The 18,311-nt window shown below is 43.0% G+C and overlaps 1 protein-coding gene across 1 annotated transcript in view; it reads left to right on the top strand.

The window, feature by feature from the left end:
• The window catches only part of COL24A1 (collagen type XXIV alpha 1 chain), a 115,489-nt gene that overhangs the window by 78,999 nt on the left and 18,179 nt on the right, over positions 1–18,311 (top strand). Inside the window, exons 33-47 of the mRNA XM_054073376.1 lie at positions 816–869; positions 2,111–2,164; positions 2,381–2,434; positions 3,711–3,764; positions 4,337–4,444; positions 8,017–8,070; positions 8,542–8,649; positions 9,912–9,965; positions 10,655–10,708; positions 11,201–11,257; positions 12,194–12,247; positions 13,396–13,449; positions 13,560–13,613; positions 14,565–14,618; positions 16,141–16,248. Of these exons, the coding sequence (XP_053929351.1) occupies positions 816–869; positions 2,111–2,164; positions 2,381–2,434; positions 3,711–3,764; positions 4,337–4,444; positions 8,017–8,070; positions 8,542–8,649; positions 9,912–9,965; positions 10,655–10,708; positions 11,201–11,257; positions 12,194–12,247; positions 13,396–13,449; positions 13,560–13,613; positions 14,565–14,618; positions 16,141–16,248 (975 nt within the window). The remainder of the gene's footprint in view (positions 1–815; positions 870–2,110; positions 2,165–2,380; positions 2,435–3,710; positions 3,765–4,336; positions 4,445–8,016; positions 8,071–8,541; positions 8,650–9,911; positions 9,966–10,654; positions 10,709–11,200; positions 11,258–12,193; positions 12,248–13,395; positions 13,450–13,559; positions 13,614–14,564; positions 14,619–16,140; positions 16,249–18,311) is intronic.

Here is an 18,311-nt window from a genome sequence, read left to right as displayed (position 1 = left end):
CACGAGAATAATAGATCAAGAAAATGTTTTGAGTTGTGAATGTGTTTAAACACAGATGAGTCCGAATGGGGTAAATGGATATGAACTCCCTGAAAGTTCAAAGAATGGATACATGCAGAGGGTTGATTTGTCTTGACAGACATTCATAGGGGCTGTGGAATCAGCTGGAAGCTGTCACAGGGGAGCCTCTACACCCCCAGCACCCAAATCCACTCTGGGAGCAGCGATGGACAGTGTAACATGGGCAGAGAATTTGAGTTAGGAAACAATCCTTATGTGTTACTGCAATGAAGTTATGAATTATGGTAGGGCTTATAAGAAAATGCTTATAGTAGAGTTAGCAATATTACCAAAAAGGCTCCAGCCTTCAGTCCATCACACCTCAGTGATCGCCCAGTATAAGCATTGCTAAATCCATAGTGAAGCACCCTGGAGTTGTTTTCAGTGAGTTCCATCCCAGACAGCAGGCTTGTCCACAAAGCAAACCAGACAGTCTAACAAAAAATTAAACAAAGCCTTTGTTAATCGAGAGGAGAGCTTAGTTTAGATAATAATTTACTTTGGGTCTAAAAGAAGGGACATCTGTGCCATTGTACGAAGTCTGTTCTGTTACTTCAGGGTGTCAACATTAGCAATGAGATGGTCAGCACTGTGTGCCATCATTGTACTTGGATATGTGGCTGGATTTGGGAGGAAGGGCAATGAACTATGCTTCTTTACACCAACTGGTAGAGTTCTGAAGAGACAATGTCAAGAGTATGCAGTGTAATTTAATGTTAATTGAATGATGCATCCAAAATTTTGTTTAATGCTAGGGTCCAAGAGGACAACCAGGGGATGCCGGCCCTGTTGGAGAAATGGGTTTAGAGGTGAGCTATTAATCATTTATACAGTAATTACAAACACTCGAGCAACTGAATAAGTCTGGACAACGTGTTTATAAACTGTATTTTTTATTACCTGCAGCTGACTTAAATCCTTTGAGCTCCTGAGAGCCTCTCTTAAAGCTGTTACCAAAAAAAGTGTCTAAAATAAGTAGCTCTTCCCGTCGTGAGCTCACTGTCTTTGGGACTTACAGTCATGACATCTGCACCTAGACGGTGAATGTTGAGTTGAGCAAACGTGTCTTAGACAGTAGAAGAGCGTTAATCACATTTCTTTACAACTGTTAGATAAAGAAAAGCAGCTCCAGGCGGTCTTCTTGCTAACTTTTGCTTCTGTTTTTTGCTTTGGTTTTGATGCGTCTTTGACAGAAGCATGACAGAATGTACTCGCTGATGAAGTAGCTGAGGGATGAGCTCACTTAGAGCAGAAGAGATTTGGTTTATTCAAAGAAATGCGCTTCCTCAGTCCCTCATAAATCCAGTCTTCTGACTGACTCTTAAAAAATGGTCTAAATGTAAACTTTACAAGAAGCAATCTGGTACCATTAACTCTTTAAGGGCTGAAGACTCCAAAAAGGACTTTGTTCCCCAAAGTCTGTATCTGCTCGGCTCCAAGGTGAAACAGTGATGAAGTTATCAGGCAGTTTTACAAAAGGCAGGGAGTGCAGGGATTGGATGGGGAGGGGAAGGGTTTGAAGCTGAAAAAGGGGAGATTGAGATGAGATCTTGGGAAGAAATGTTTTCCTGTGAAGGTGGGAAGACCCTGGCCCAGGTTGCCCAGAAAGGTCATGGCTGCCCCATCCTTGCAGGTGTTCAAGGCCAGGTTGGATGGGGCTTGGAGCCCCTGATCCAGTGGGAGGTGCCCCTGCCCATGGCAGGGCGTGGAACAGGATGGGCTTCGAGGTCTCTTCCAAGCCAAACCATTCCATGAATTCTATGATTGCTCAGCCCACTAATAATTTATGATGAAAAGTATAGGTTTAGTGGTGCCACTGAATATTCAGTACCTTTGTGACCCACAATCAGTTCCTGAACTCCTGCTATACCCTCCTTTCTTTCCTTCTTTTGGACTCTAGTAAGAACAAAGAACTGTGTTGTCTTAATTTGATTTTCCCAACATGGATCTGTCCCAGTTGTCTCATGCCATTTTCTGCTTTAATTTTGGCTGTAATATTTGGTGTTTGCAGTTGGTGACCATGCGTAATTGTAGTTTTTGTACCATGCAGGGACCTCCTGGCCCTGAAGGAGAACCTGGCTTGGAGGGAGAACCAGGTGCAAAGGTAAGTGTTGAAATTAGTCTCACCTGAGCTGTTTACATTTTCCAGTTTCTATAAAAGCAAATCAAAGTGATCTGATCCAGTGGGAGGTGTCCAGTGATCCAGGGAGTTGCAATTGGATGAGCTTTAAAATCCCTTCCAACGCAAATCACTCTGTGTTTCTATGATTGCCATTGTTAGCAATATTTTCCCTTAAAATCCAATGATCTATTTTTCCAGGGGGACATTGGACCTGCTGGTAAGGCTGGAGAACCAGGCGACCAAGGTTTAAGGGTAAGCCATGGATGCAAATGTTTTTCTAAAAAGGAAAGTACGTTACTAGTGTGTGAAAAATACCATTTGAGAAGCCTTGATTTATCAGAAGAGTTTAATAAGAAGCTATTTTCTGATATATTTTATTTAAAAAAAATAAAAATGTGTAATATTGTAGGAAGTTAAAAGCAGTATTGATTAAAACATTGAAATATTTCTACCCAATTGTCTCATGTCACTGAGGGACGTGAATGAGTGGTTGAAGCAATAAGGTAAATCCCAGGGTGTGCAGCCCAGCTGTGAAGATGACAGCACATAATGATGCGGTGTATGGATACCCAGTCTCGGTGAGATAATAACATCTACCGCAGAGCAGGGTTTCCCTCTCTACCACCACTTAAAGGAGCTGATTTGTTTCTGGTGAGGTGGATGGCTCATTTGGCCCTTGATTTTACCAACCATTTTACCAGCTGATCCGAACAGTTGCCTGCCTTTGAAGGCTAAAAAAACCCTAGAAATGGATTTTATCCAGGATGCTTCTCAAAAACTGTATCTTTTCAGATGTGAATCTTGCCATTGAGCTCTCTTGTTCCATTGGCTCCTTGCTGTCATCTTTACCTCCTGCCTAAAATCTCCAGCAAGGCGCATTCTAAAATCCTGAGTCTTTGGAGAAGAGTGATTCCTAGGACTGGTCCACATTAAGGGCTTTAGACTTAACCATACCATTATGTCTGACATACTATGTTATTAGATATTCTATTCTAATCTATCATATCATATTAATTAATATCTGCATCAGAAGTTGCAGGTTGCCACTGTCTTTACCTAGGAAAAGCAAATACTCTAAAATGCCATTTTGCTGATACCGTTGGTCAATGATGAGTTTTTCATGGCCCTAAACTCAGTCACTAAACGTACCAGTATAGTAGTTCTCCGCATAAACATGGAAGCTTCAAGGCAGAATAAGTATATTTTTGAGGTTACTGTAATTACATGTTCTATAGTCTGAAATCAAACCATCTCAGTGCCACTGTCCCAATCCCCAGTGTTATATGGGCATAAGATTGCCTCATTTTTTCATGCTGATCGCCTTTCCTGTTTTCCTGTGTTCAGAAACAGACTATGACTCCGTCACACTGAATCAGTGAAAAATGAAGACAAATAAACTATAACAGCAACATGAAATTGTCCAAAAGACAATAAGCACGTGTAAAACTAGACTGAGTTCTTCTCAAGCAATACTTGCGTGTCAAGCAGTACAGCAATAACTTTGCTTTCATCTCTTCCTTTCTATAAGGGTGAACCAGGACCTCCAGGAGAAGATGGCCTTCAAGGAAAAGATGGCCTAAAGGTAAATTCGGTGTTTGAAGTGAATTGAAAGCAGTCATATTAGCTTAAGGACCCAAATCTCTTTGGGTTTTTTGTCCTATTTCACCAGGTTAGCAGAGGCCACTTGAGTGCACTTAGCGGTGACATAGGAGCCATGTATTTTCTTGGCTTCCCTGTGCCGTTTAGGCATGTACCTACCTTGAAGGGGCTGCAAAGCTCAGTGGCTTGACAGAGAAACGCAAACTGGATAAGTGAATATAGCTTATTTCCATTGGGAATGTCATGCTGGAGAGAGCGAGCCCAAGGTTGCTCCACCTGATCCATCCTGTCATTGCTGTGCCAAGACTGAGAACGTCACAGAGGACATGTGACATGGACATGATGGATGAGGCAAAATCTGGCTGTAGGCATGTATGAATGAGCTAGAAAGAGCATTACCCTAACTTGGAGCCTGGTCCGAATTGGATTGGTGAGATTCCCATCCATTTTAGTGTGCTTTTTGTCAGACTTGAAGATTCAGAGTTTACTTCTCTCAAGCACAGGTAATTCTGTAGCAGCAGCTTGACTAAGCTTTTGCTTTTTACTTTGTTTTAGGGAGACACTGGAGACCAGGGACTTCCTGGAGAAGGGGGTGAAAAAGGAGAAATGGGGTTACCAGGAATTGCTGGACCTCCTGGTGAACCTGGCATAATGGGCATTCCTGTAAGTGTGTTCAGGTTTAAGTGGGCTTACATTTTCAATTGCTTTTTGTAATTTTCTTTTTAATTTTGCTTGCTTATCTTGTTTTTTATTTTCTATTGCAGTTAGAGGTTAGATTAGGTTTAGATTGGATATTAGCAAATATTTCTTTACCAAAAGCGTGGTGAAGCACTGGCAGAGGCTGCCCAGGGCAGTGGAGGAGTCTCCATCCCTGGAGGTGTTAAAAACCGTGTAGGTGTGGCACTTCAGGACATGGCTTAGTGCGCGTGTTGGTATTGTGTTGATGGTTGGACTGGATGATCCTAGAGGTCTTTTCCAACTTAAATGATTCTATGGTTCTATACCCTGGAGCCTCTGACTTCAGATCTCTCCTTTCCAGACAGACTTCCACCATTAGTCTCTATCCTCACCTTCAGTTGGAGACTGAGCACTCTCAAGGTATTAGATCATTCTCTAAGAACAGTCAAAGAAGTTGTCAGGGTGCATATACTGCCATAAATTCTGCTGTAAGAGCTTTCATTGTTCTTTATCCCTTTCCCACCTCATGGCTTTGTTTACTGTCCCCAGGCTATCTAGTTTTCCGTTTGTATTAGAAGTTTCTTAGGGCAAGGAAGTGTCATTTAGAGCAGCTTGTAAATGATGAAGCATTAGACCCAAGAGCACACAAGATTTGGCTCCAATTTAAGGGTTTTGCTAATGTTCTTACCACAGACGTGCTTAGCTGTCATTCCTTTTAATAAAACTTAACAACAAAAGGAAAGTCTAAAGGTAATATTTCTAGGAGAAGTGATATCCTGAATATTGTCATTGATTTAGTTGCAAAATTATTGCAGCGCAGACACCAACAGCACGGGATTTCTTAAAGTGTGGGTGGATTATTGCACCATTTCTGGTAAGGAATAAAAAGCAGGGGGAAAGCAGTTTAAACCCAGTATCACGATAGCTATTAGATAGTGCAAATCCTGATGTTGATTCCTGGTGAGTTGGATGGCCTGTTTTTCTTAACAGTGATCAGTCTACACTTCTGCCAAGGTGTTAAGAAGACAATGTTATGGATGCTGTCCATCCTGCTCTGGATCTGACTTGCAGAAAGGAGAATCTGTTATAGAATCGTGGAATGGTTTGCATTGGAAGGGACCTCAAAGCCCATCCAGTGCCACACCGGCCATGGGCAGGGACACCTCCCACTGGATCAGGGGCTTCAAGCCCCATCCAACCTGGCCTGGAACCCCTCCAGGGATGGGGCAGCCACCGCTGCTCTGGGCAACCTGGGCCAGGGCCTCCCCACGCTCACAGGGAAACATTTCTGCCTAAGATCTCATCTCAACCTCCCTCTTTCAATTTAAAACCACTCCCCCTCATCCTCTCCCTGCACTCCCTGACCAAGAGCCCCTCCCCAGCTTCCCCGTAGCCAGTTGTGCTGGGCAGCGCTACTCCAGATGATAATTCTGTGCTGTGGTGGGATGCCATGTCTTTGGACCTTCTTCTCATACCTTGTCAATCCCCCTGCGATGAAGCATATGCTATTAAAACTAAGGAGGGAAAAGAAAGGAAGAACTTCATGATTCTATTTTGTACTTAAGATACATTTATTCTTTAACTAACTTCGTTTTGTTGTCTCTGGGGACGGAATTAAATGAACATATCATGAGAGTTGCCATAAACAACTGAAGCAGAGATTGCAGAGGAGAGGAATGGCAGCAAGGAAGTAGGAAATAAGCATTGGGCTCCATCGTCAACACTGTTAGATCAGTTTGCCTATTTGTTCTGGCATCACTTCTAGCAGCTAAAGTCCATCTATAAAATCTGTTTTGTTGAAGCTTCTTTATGCAGCTTCTTAATATTTTGGAACACAGTTTCCAAAGCAAGTATGTAGCTTCAAGTCAGACACCAGATTCCCTGATCAAAAATCATCATGTTCTCATTTGCAGTCCTCTGGCTGCCTTCTCTGCAGCTCTTATGCGATGATGGACTCTGAGTAAACATCAGTTGGCGAGCCAGCTGTCAGCAGCTGCGAGCACTGTCCCCTCTGTCCTCTAAGCACCAGTGCTACAATCTGCTCTCTTTAGTCCTGGAGTCTTCACAATGAACTCTTTGAAGGAAAAACGAAATGTTCTTTTAGTTGCCAGTGCACTCGGTGTGCTACACAACAAGTTTTGGTTCTGATACGATGCTATCAGCCTGACTTTTTCTGGTTTGGGTTGGCAGTTCTGGAGAAGGTCTGTTTCATACATCGGAATGATCATAAAACATCTCTCCCCTGGCGTATCGACATGGGAAGTAATTCTACTTGTATAGAGTAAACATCAGTGCTGCTGTGGCTCAGTGAGACAGGCGGGTCTGGCAATTCGATGTTTAGGAGGATGTGGTTAGTGGGTTTTTTTTCACGTTTCTGTTCCACACATTCCAAAGGCTGCTGCGGAGCTGCCTCCCTCCCCACCCCTCCTCCCTGGTGTCTGGGAGGGCTCCAATCACAATTTGGGGTTGACCTTCTAGGGCTGCGGACAGATCACAGCATCCAGGTCTAAACATGGTAACTGGTTTCCTATAATCGATTGCCTGAGGGTTGTATTGGAGGTGAGAGTAATATTACATTTTCTTTAAAAAGAAAAGCTTACAAAGCAACAAATAAGTTTCACTAATGAGTTTAAACTATATTTACCTTGGTTTATCATGACAATGACTCAAAAAAATCCTTAAGGTGTCTCCTTTTATCCAAAATCAAAACTAAATTCATAGACTCATGGGATGGTTTGAGTTGGAATGAAGCTTAAAGATCAACCAGTTCCACCCCTGCCATGGGCAGGGACACCTCCCACGGGCTCAGGGGCTCCAAGGCCCATCCAACCTGGCCTGGAACCCCTCCAGGGATGGGGCAGCCACCACTGCTCTGGGCACCCTGGGCCAGGGCCTCCCTACCTTCACAGGAAAACGTTTCTCCCTAGGATCTCACCTCAATCTCCTCTCTTTCAGCTTTAACCTCCTCTAACTCAGAGGCTTTGGGGTGAATTGAAATCATGGAGCAGTGACCCCATCCAGCCCTTTGGGAGGGTCAGGTTTTGAAGGGACCGAGAGGGCAGTGGGGCTGTGGCTCCCCAGAACCCCTCACTTCCACGGTCACCAAGAGGCAGGTGCTGTGGCAGCAGCACTGCTGAGTTCGGTCTCTGCTCTGCAGCCCAGCGTGCCAGGACTCTGCTCTCTAAGCTCAATGCCCCCAAGGTTTGCTTAGTTTTCCTCTGGCTGTGTGGTGCATTGCTCTAAATCCAGTGCTTCTCTTAAAGAAATTTTATTCCTAAGGTACTGTTTTCCATGTAGATAAGATTTATTGGGTTCCCCCGCCCTATTTTAAGAGCATTTTCCCTAGTTTGATAAGTGATCCCTGATGTTTGCCCCCTTGTTCCTGCTGTAACTGGAGACAGTCCTACTGACTTGCTCACAGCCGCACTTAATGAGATTTTTCCTCCCACCTCTCTGCATTACAAAAGCCTGCTTAGTTATCCAATTTGGAGCACAGTTGAAATATGTTTCCAGGCCTTTCTCAATCACTTTTTTTTCTCTCTCTAATAAATATCTAGGGTCCCGAAGGAACACCAGGAAGTCCAGGACAGAGGGGCCGTTCAGGAAAGAAGGTAGATTTTTTTTTTTCATCTTCTCATTTCTCATCCTTTTATCTGAAACTCAAATTTATATTACAAAACAATTGCATTGAACCAAGTCTGTTCCTGGTTTATGTCATGCTTCAAGACACTTGTTTTTCTTGCTAGCTGTAGGAATGAATGACCATCATTCTGCAATCAATAATGCTCAGAGCCTTAGAAACATTTAAATTTGATCAGTATGCGATTTGGCAACACAGAACAGCTTCAAAAAAATGTTAAGCTCTGACTAAAACAAAACCAAAACAGATCATAGAAATACTTTAGCAGAGGGTTGGTTTTTTTTCACTACAGAGTTCTTGGCATAGGCATTCTAATAACAGAAGTAAATGACGTGTAAATGTAATAGTCCTATCAAATAATGCTGCTGCACACTTCAGCATAAACTGCATTTTGAACCTTAATATCAATCTCTTCTTATTTTAAATGCAATAACATCAACAGGGGGAAAAGGGGCAGCTTGGCCCTCCTGGAGAAACTGGACCTGCTGGGGACTCTGGCCACCCTGGAGAAGTTGGTCCCAAAGGCGCAAGAGGAACTCGAGGTCCCTTGGTTTGTACAAAACATACTTATTTGAGAGCTCGTGTGTTTCTGGCTTAGCAGAACCATGTGTCTCCATGGGAAGAGGCAAGTCACAACTGTAGCACACATAAATATTTTTTTGAGGTAGCTGGAGATCATAGAATCCTGGAATGCCAGGTTGGAAGGGACCTTGGGGATCACCTGGTCCAGCCTTTTGAAGTGATCGGTAGTTTAAATGAGATGGCCCAGCACCCTGTCGAGCTGAGCCTTAAGATGCTCAGTGTAGAGGAGTCTATCACTTCCTTGGGGAGACGATTCCAATATTTCATTATTCTCATGGTGAACAGTTTTCTCCTGGAATCCAGTTGGAATCTCCCCAGGAGCAACTGATCCCTGTTACCCCTTGTCTTTTCCGTGTGACTCCCTATAAAGGGGGTCTCCATCTTTTTGACACACACTCTTTACATATTGATACATGGGAATAAGGGCTCCCCTAAGCCTTCTCCTGTCAAGGCTGAACAAACCCGGTTGTCTCAGCCCTACTTCGTATGGAAGGTCCTCTCATCATCATAGTGATATCTTAGAGATGCAGGCAACGTCCTTCCCAGCCTGAGTATCCTGATTCATGCCCTGGTCTTTCAGTATCAGAATGAGACCTGTGGACCTTTCCAGACAAACTCAGGTCGTGGACCTTGAAGCAGTCACCTCATGCTCTGGTCAGGCCCCTGACTTTAGTGTATTTCCATTACTGCTTGTCTTCACAGGCTCCCCAAGCTTGTTCCACGCTGTGTGAAGGATGCACAGGCACGTGTCCTCTGGGCTAGTGAGGCACACGTGCATCTCACTTCTGCAGGGTCCAGTCCTGGGGCCACTGAATGCAGCCCTGTGTCCCTGAATGTACAAAGTACATAAGTAAAGTAACCATCTAATGGCCAATAGTTTCAAGAGAAGGGCTCCACTTCCTGTGGTGAGGTCCACCCTGACCTTCTCTTGGCATCCTTAGCATTATAAACAGAGTTCCTCCGCACCTCTGAAAGCACAGATCCTTCGGATTTTAATTGTGCACAGGGATTGTAAGGTCAAGATGGAAAATGCTGACCATTTTTTTCACAGAACAGTGAAAATCCCAGTATTCTTCACCAAATCGAACTGGGCCTAACAAGGAACGTATCTGTGGGTCTCAGATCTCAATATCTGAAGATGTTTCCAAGTGTTAACTTTATAAAGTAGGCATTGTTGTAACCTTTTACAAGGGAGCTCATTTTTCCATCACCAATTATTGCTTTTAACAGGGACACCCAGGAGGAATGGGACCTGAAGGAGAGACAGGAATTCCAGGTTATGGGGTGAGTATTTTGCTGTGTGTACACACTAATAGCTAAGTCAGTAGCCTAAATAATTTCAAATACGATGGGGTTCTGTCTCTAGAGTACTCACATATCTTTAGGAGTGTCAGACACTCACGTGTGTTTCTAGGGATGCGATTGCCTGCTCAGAGATGTGAGCCTTAAGCAAGGGTCACTGAGTTTTGTGATGTTCTAGCAACTGTTTCTTACCATGGATTTAAAACCCTTATTTGTCCAATGTATTTCATTCCCTTTGAAGAAAGTTCCTATAAAACTACAACACCTATTTGTTATAAAGGCAGTTCAGCAAACACCACCACCTCTGCTTACTGTCTGGCCAGGCAGCCCACGTTTCAGTAACAGAAACTGAGTAATTCAGGTTACTTCATAGAATGACAAATGGTTTGGATCAGGAGGGACCTTAAAACCCATCCAGTCCCCCCCCTGCCATGGGCAGAGACACCTCCCACTGGCCCAGGCTGCCCAAGGCCCATCCACCCTGGCCTGGAACCCCTCCAGGGATGGGGCAGCCACCACTGCACTGGGCAGCCTGGGCCAGGGCCTCGCCACTGCCATGGTGAAGAAATTCTTCCTAATGTCCAGTCTAAATCTGCCCCTCTCCAGTTTATATTTATTACTGCTTTGATTATTTGTTTTGGGACTAATTTTTGGTTTGTGTTCTTCTTTAGGGTCACCAAGGTCCTGCAGGGCCTCCAGGGCCACCTGGACCCAAAGGAGAAAAGGTACGAAGAGGGACTATTGCTGTCTTACAGTTTGAATAATTATAAAGGGAAGAAATGCCCTTTCCAGTTCTGAAAGGGGCTCCAGGAAGGCTGCAGATGGCTCTTGATCAGCGAATGCAGGGGTAGGATGAGGGGGATCGGTTTGAATTTGAATGAGAGGAGATCTTAGGAAGAAGTTTGTTACTGTGAGGGTGAGGAGGCCCTGGCCCAGGTTGCCCAGAGCATCCCTGGAGGGGTTCCAGGCCAGGTTGGATGGGGCTTGGAGCCCCTGAGCCAGCGGGAGGTGTCCCTGCCCATGGCAGGGGGTGTGTTTATGCAGCTGGATGGGCTTTGAGGTCCCTTCTGACCCAAACTATTCCATGATTCTCTTGATATTCACTTCTATCATCTGTACTGAGTGCTCTCTGGATGTTTAGCAGCATTTGTACATGTGCATTGTAGATGAGGTTGAATTTCCAAGTTAATATTTTCTAACCTTTGTGTTTGTTTCAGGGTTACCCAGGTGAAGACAGCACAGTTCCTGGACCACCTGGGCCCATAGGTGAACCAGTAGGTCTTTCTTTCTCAAAAAAATTACATTAGTGCCTCTCGAGATGAGAGCCAATGGAGGCTCTTTCAGAAACTTTGTCACTGTCTCAGGAACCAGTTACCCCTTGTACAAAAATGTGGGATGATGGTCCTTTAATTGGTAATCCCTCTCTGAAAAACGCAGTCATGTGCCCTTTCCTGTTGAAGAGTATGCGCCCTGTGTTTAATTGCACTAATGCTATCAGTCTGGGTTTAGACCAGCACAGTTTGGAACAGTGTGTTTATCCCCAATTATACCTATCTGCTTTACCAACTGGAAATGTGTTTTGACTTCATTATCATTACAAAGGTAATTCAGCTGATTCAGAGAAAGCTGCCTTTTGTAACTTTTTTTTTTAACTAAATTTGTCTGTGGGGTATCTCTCTGCAGAAATTACAAACATGTCCAATAAAAAATGCCATCTCAAAAGCCTACCTAAAATGTTATGTGTTCAGGCTTTGACTGTGCCAGAAATAATACTTGTACAGCATAATTCATGTGTCTTCTCACAGAAACCATAAGAGAATTTTCCTCACGTGTCTTGAAAACAAAGTGTCTTCATTTATTTGTGGAGATTTTTAATTCAGATATCATGTATATATATATGTGGATATGAATCTGGAGAAGCCCTATTGAGATCAACATCAAGGCCTCTGTTTCTTTAATGCCCATGTAAGATCTTTTACTTTGTAGTCTTAAGTTACAAAATATTTTAGATGGTGTCTACTGTCCGACTGCAATGCATTTTGTTAGGAAAACATCCACGTTGATTCCTTTAGACATGCTGTAATATTTGGGAACTTCTATTCCATCCTGTTCGTTAATCCACTTTTAGAGAAATCCCACCTTTCTCTTTGAACATCACTGCAGCCTTATTTCAGTTCAGCTGTTATATTTGGCTCTTTGTTCTTCTCTAGGGTTCTAGGGGTGAACGTGGAGATAGAGGAGAACCTGGTGATGAGGGCTACAAGGTAATAATTCTTCCTTTTTATTCTTTTTATTTGATAGAATCATTTGGTTGGAAAAGACTTTTGAGGTCATGGAGTCCAACTGTAATTTGAATGTGGCATGCTATGCATGTAGAGTAACATAGCAGAAGTATCATCTTCCCTCACAAGTGTGTAGAGACGCACCTCCTGGTGCCTCACTGCACTGATGAGCTCTTGGAACACATCGAAGCAACTTTCATATGAGAAGTTGAGAGACTTGGGACTCATGAGATGGAGAAGAGAAGGCTTGAGTGATCTTAGAATCGTAGAATCTTTAAGGTTGGAAAAGACCTCTAATTTCATTCAGTCCAGCCATCAGCCAAACACCACCGTGCTTACTAAACCATGTCATGAAGTGCCACGGCTACACATGTTTTGAACACCTCCAGGGATGGAGCCTCCACCACTTCCCTGGGCAGCCAGTTCCAAAGCTTCACCCCTCTTTCAGTAAAGAATTTTTTTCTGCTGTCCAATCTGTACCTCCCCTGGCGCAACTTGGTTATTTCCTCTCATCCTAACACCTCCTGCCTTGAAGAGGAGACCAACACCCACCTTGCTGCAGCCTTCCTTCAGGGTGTTGTAGAGGGTGATGAGGTCTTCCCCCAGCCTCCTCTTCTCCAGGCTGAACAATCCTTGTTCCCTCAGCCATTCCTCATAAGCCCTGTGGTCCGGACCCTTCTCCAGCTCCGTTGTCCTCCTCTGGACACACATCTCTGGATGCGTATCTTAATGCATATACCTGATGATACCTGAAAGAAAATGGAACCAGACTTGTCTCAGTAGTGTCCAGTAACAGGACAAGCGCCAAATGGCACAAACTGAAACACATGAAATTCCTTTTCAACACAAGAAAACATTCTTTGAGGATGACTGAGTGACAGAACAGGCTGCTCAGAGAGGTTATGAAGTCACCATCCTTGGAAATCCTCAAAACCTGACTGGACGTGGCCCTGGGCAACCTTGCGTATGTGGTCTTTGAGGTTGCACTAGATGATTCCAAGAGGTCTTTTTCAACCTAAGCAGTTCTGTGATTCTGTAATACTGAATTAATTAACCTTTTTTGATGAAATTTAAGCACTATTTTCCTGAGTTATGTAGTGCAATATGTTATAACGTTTTCTGGTTCCCAGGGTCATACTGGTCTTCCAGGGCTTAGAGGACCTGTTGGACAGCAGGGACCTCCGGTGAGTGTTTCGAACAAGTGATATTCCTCTGTTGGTGTTGAAAATGCATTTTCATCTGCATTCAAATGATTTTTTTTAAATCATTTCTTTAATATTTGTACTTTCCAAAGGGAGAGCCAGGTGAATTGGGAGAGCGAGGACCAAAAGGAGAAAGAGGGTCACAAGTAAGTAAAGTAAAGCCAAATTGCACTTAATTGCAATTTGTATGTATTTACTCTTTGCTATCTTTGGAAAACTGTTGCAAAAGGCTAAAAGTCAGTGTTTGGGTTTCCTTTTCAGAGTTGCGGGGCTGCTGAAAATATAGAATGCAAAATTGCATAATGGTCTGGGAGAGTAAATACGTGTTGTTTGATAGATAAGTGGTTTCAGTTGGAGTGATGTAAACCATCATGAAAGGCTCTTTTGGAAACCTTTGAGTGATAGTGATGATTCTGTCCCCACTCTCTGGGTGGTTTTATCTTTTAGAGGTTAGATAAAATTCTTGCCATAGATCTTTAAATTCTATGAAAAATATTCTAAAACCAAAATTCTCTGAGGTGACAGAAGTGTCTCTTTTGACACTTTCTGAACTTTCTTCCTTGGCGCTTGGCCTCTGGTGTTGTGAAAACCCCTACAAGAATGTTGTCTGCTATCCATATGACTCAATTTTCTCACACTACAGACTCTTAGATCAGTCAAGACAAAAAAAAGTCTGGTTTTAAGTAAATTTTATCTTTTGTGTGCATCTTAGATAAAAATAATGTTCCTGTACATGACACTTTTTCTGATATTCTCTTCCCCACACACTCGGTGCATCCACGATGCCTCTTTTTCATGACCTTATCAAAAGGTGTGGGAAGTGATGTAAAAACGTCTTTCCTTACAGAGATGTGGCTGAGAGCGGGGAAAAAAGATCTGAAAACTCCACTTTTCCAATTCAGGAAAGGGAAAATTATACAGAATTCTACCAAAAATGTATTCACTTCTGCTTGAAAAACTTCCTGAAAAAACTTCCTGCTGTCTCCTGAAATGGGAATAATCTGCTCCAAAGCCAGGCAATGCTTCCTAGAGGGGATCAGTTCTCAGGGGATTGAGTTTAAAACATTTCTCAGTTCACGAGTGTTTGTAACTTTTAGGGACCCGCAGGGAAGAAAGGAGCGACGGGCCAGGCAGGCAAACCTGGAACTCCTGTAAGTAACAAAATTCTACAGGATATAAAATACAGAATGTAATAACTAATAAGACCAAAATCGAGTCATGCCAGTGGTACCAGGAAGTCTTACGCTCACTCTAAAGAACCTTCTCCTCCAGGATGTGCAAAGAAATCCCTGTGAAAATAAGAATAATTGGTGGAACTGTCTTAAATTGTACTGAATTGCCTAGCACGGGAGGTGAGGTGCAGCTCGTGTAACAACAAGCTCCTTCCCACTTGAAAAGTTGCTTAATTAGGTCATTTTTGGATGTGGCTCATAGTCCATGTGCGAGTTATCCCATTATATTGCACAGAAGCCTGGTGCTGTGTCCATGATGGATATGGCTGCCAGATCCCTTGAGGTTTTGCTTCTTTCTCTTGCCCTAAGCTGAAGTTTTTTGATGCTCTTTCTTGAGTAAGAGACGCGTACTTGCATCTCTTTCTCCTTGAGGGAGAAGAAAGAGGGGGAAGCAGTAGGTGTTCTGGAAACATAATCAAGAAAAAAGCACATCAAGGCAATTTTGGTCCCCTAATAAATAACAGCACAAGAGGACATATTGTAAATAACTTTTACTGCCTTAACATCAAAATGTTGTCAGTAAGCAGAGAAATGCAGCTGCCTCACAGAGCTGATACCTGCTGGGCAGAGGGCAAGAACTGCCTTTTGAAGGCAGCAAGCTGTGTGTCTTCTGTAAACACTTGGCTCTTCCCTCTGGAGGACCAACAGAGAGCAGAGTGTTTGGCAGGCAGAGGAGAAGAGGGAAAGGCGAGATGTACGATGAGGAGGAGCAGGCAGTAAAAGTAGAACTTGAAGTATAAAAGCACATCCAAAGGGCAGGATACTTCAGCAAGAGGAAATTAGAATTAGGGTTGAGGTGACACGCTGCTCAGCTTCTGTGTGGCTGGTGCTAACTGTCCTTTTTCAGGTGAGCTGTGTTGTAGATAGCGTGATTTAAATGAAGTGCATTCAGGCAGAGAGAACTGCAGAACCACAATCCCCTTAAGATAGCGCTTGTTAGTCTGAAGGGAACTGATTGTGAACAAGAAATCACTGTTCCCTTGGTGGATGTGACATGATGTTTCTCCATGCGAATATAGCAACGCTTTGCACACGTTTGTCTAATTAGAAGTTTGTGTATTTGATATATACGTATTTGAATAGCATAATTTTGCAAATGTATGACTGAAAAGACACAGGGTTGGGCTTTTACGGGGATAGAGATTATGGCATTAGGTCTCTTTGCATCAGTTTAAGAATCAGTGCTCTCGGCTATCTTCCAGTCCTGGTGTGCAGAGGGGTCACCCCATGGTTTCAGCTGTAGCAGCTCAGAGCCCACAACAGAGCAAGCCTAAGGTTAAACATCTTAAACCAAACATCCGAACTCCGAGCCCCCTCTGCGAGTGTTCATGAGTGTCACTGAATCTGTTAATGCGTAGGGTTTAGGAAATACTGGGACTGAAATCTAGTTCTGTGATGGTGAAGATGGAGAACCAACAGTTTGATTTGAATTTGCTCCAAGGGAAATCCAGGGCCAGCGGGGCAGAAAGGAGCAGTTGGGTACCCTGGACCAGAAGGCATTCCTGGCAACGCTGGCAAGCCTGGGCTCTCAGGGCAGCCTGGCCCGAAGGTAAGTTGCTTTCCAGATTGCCCCTCTCTATATCATTTTGCATTACACATTTTTTGCCCAGAGAATTCATGGCTGCCCCATCCCTGGAGGGGTTCCAGGCCAGGTTGGATGAGGTTTTTAGCAACCTGATCCAGTGGGAGATGCCCCTGTCCACGGCAGGGGGTTGGAACTGGGTGGGCTTTAAGGTCCCTTCCAACCCAAACCATTCTATGATTCTAAGGTTGGGGTATTTAAACAAAAGGAATTATTCTCAGTTCCTTGAGTATCTTGAAAATCAGACCAATTCTTTATTGTTTCTTTCTTTTGCTCCTGATATTCTGGCCAGGATGTAAGGTTAGCATAAGGGAAATGTGCTTTGAGAAGATCCATTTCATTAGCATGCGTTAGTATTAACTAGAGATGAGTGAAAACACTTTCTTTATGAGAGAGTCATCATAGCTGCATTCCTAAAAATGAGCCATAAACCCCACCTGAGGCAGTTTCTTGCAGTCTCCAAGTTAATCCCACATTTTCCTTATTTTCTTTGAATTTGTAACCTATGTCTCTCTTCCTCTTAAGCTGTACCCAAAACCAGTGAAAAAGAATATCAGGTATTTAATATAGCTGGGAATATTCTTGGAAACAAGCTTTCCTGAGGTATTTCTCAGTACCTCTAGTTAGATGGGCCAGTAATTGTAATAAAAGGATGTTAAATTCGGCTTTGAGAATTAATCAAGGTGCTAAATGAGGCACCTCTGTTGCAAGTATAAATTAGCTGATCTCGTTGAATGAAGAGAAAATTAACCACGTTAGCTGGTAGGGGGCAGGTGGACCCAAATCCAGCCTTCTCTATTTTGAGGTAATGTCCTCCTCTTTCAAGTGCTTACAATTCTTTGGGCTTGGATTGAGGAGTATTACCCCAAAGAATTCTTAATTTTTGCCTTTCCACTCAAAATATCATCTCTCGTATTAAAATAGATTCCATTACTCCATATTAAGAATATGTAGCAGCCTTCCAGTCTCTAACAGAGAGGCTTTTAACTGAGTTTTGCCACAATGAATGAAAAGAACAGCAATATTGCTGGGTTAGTTTATCAGTCCATCAGGCTATAAGCCACAATACCATATTTAAAAGCGCTGAAAATCACATTTAATAGAAAAATCCTGTTCCCTACAGCCCTATTATTTCTATGAATGCTTAATGGAATGTCACATAAAACAAGAAATAAGTTATATATTTATGTATGTGTATATTTCTACTAAATCGCATCACAGAAACGTTCATTTGGATGATAGCAAATTTCCATTTTGTATTTTTCAACATGTCAGACTTGGCTTAACTCCATGTTCTCATGTTTTTTCATTAGAAATAGTTGGTTTTGTTTATTGTCTGATGTTCTCATGCATTTTCATAACAAACATTCTGCTCTTTCTTGTTGTGGTAAAGTTATTGTGTATGGATCTCTACGGAGTGAACACAATCATAGCAATATTATCAGTGTGTCTATTTATATTTATTTATAAACAAGTATGTTGAGTTGTGAATGTTTCTGGGGGAAGGTTGTCTCCTTTTGTTCTTCATATGGAGTTCCTTATTCTTGAAAAATTGGATACTGTGAATCTCAACTCTATTTTCAGCCCATATGTAATGAATGAATGCTGCATCTTGTTTTCATCAGCAAGAGCTCCTTATTGTAAGCTCAGAATTCTCAGAAATCACTGAATGCTGATCCAAGGACCATCTCAACGGATCATCTTCTCTGATTAACAGAGATTAATTAGTGCTCTCTTCCTACATATTTCAAAAGAGAGTTAGAAATGAATTAAATAGAGATCACTAAAAGCTGTTTATCTGAACGTGCGCTTTTTCAGGTTTGGGAGAAATGTTAGTGTTATATAAACTATTCTATATGATTCAGCAACCTGATCCAGTGGGAGGTGTCCCTGCTCATGGCAAGGGTTTGGAACTAGATGAGCTCTAAGGTCCCTTCTGACCCAAACCACTCTGTGATTCCCTGTGGGAGGTAAAAGCAGTCATTGGTATCGCCGGGAGTGCTTCCATGGATACATGAGTGCACAATTAC

This window comes from Cuculus canorus, chromosome 8 (assembly GCF_017976375.1).
Source record: "Cuculus canorus isolate bCucCan1 chromosome 8, bCucCan1.pri, whole genome shotgun sequence".
Lineage (NCBI taxonomy): Eukaryota > Metazoa > Chordata > Aves > Cuculiformes > Cuculidae > Cuculus > Cuculus canorus.
Note: the sequence above shows the minus strand (reverse complement) of the source record. Positions and strands in the feature narration are given on the sequence as shown.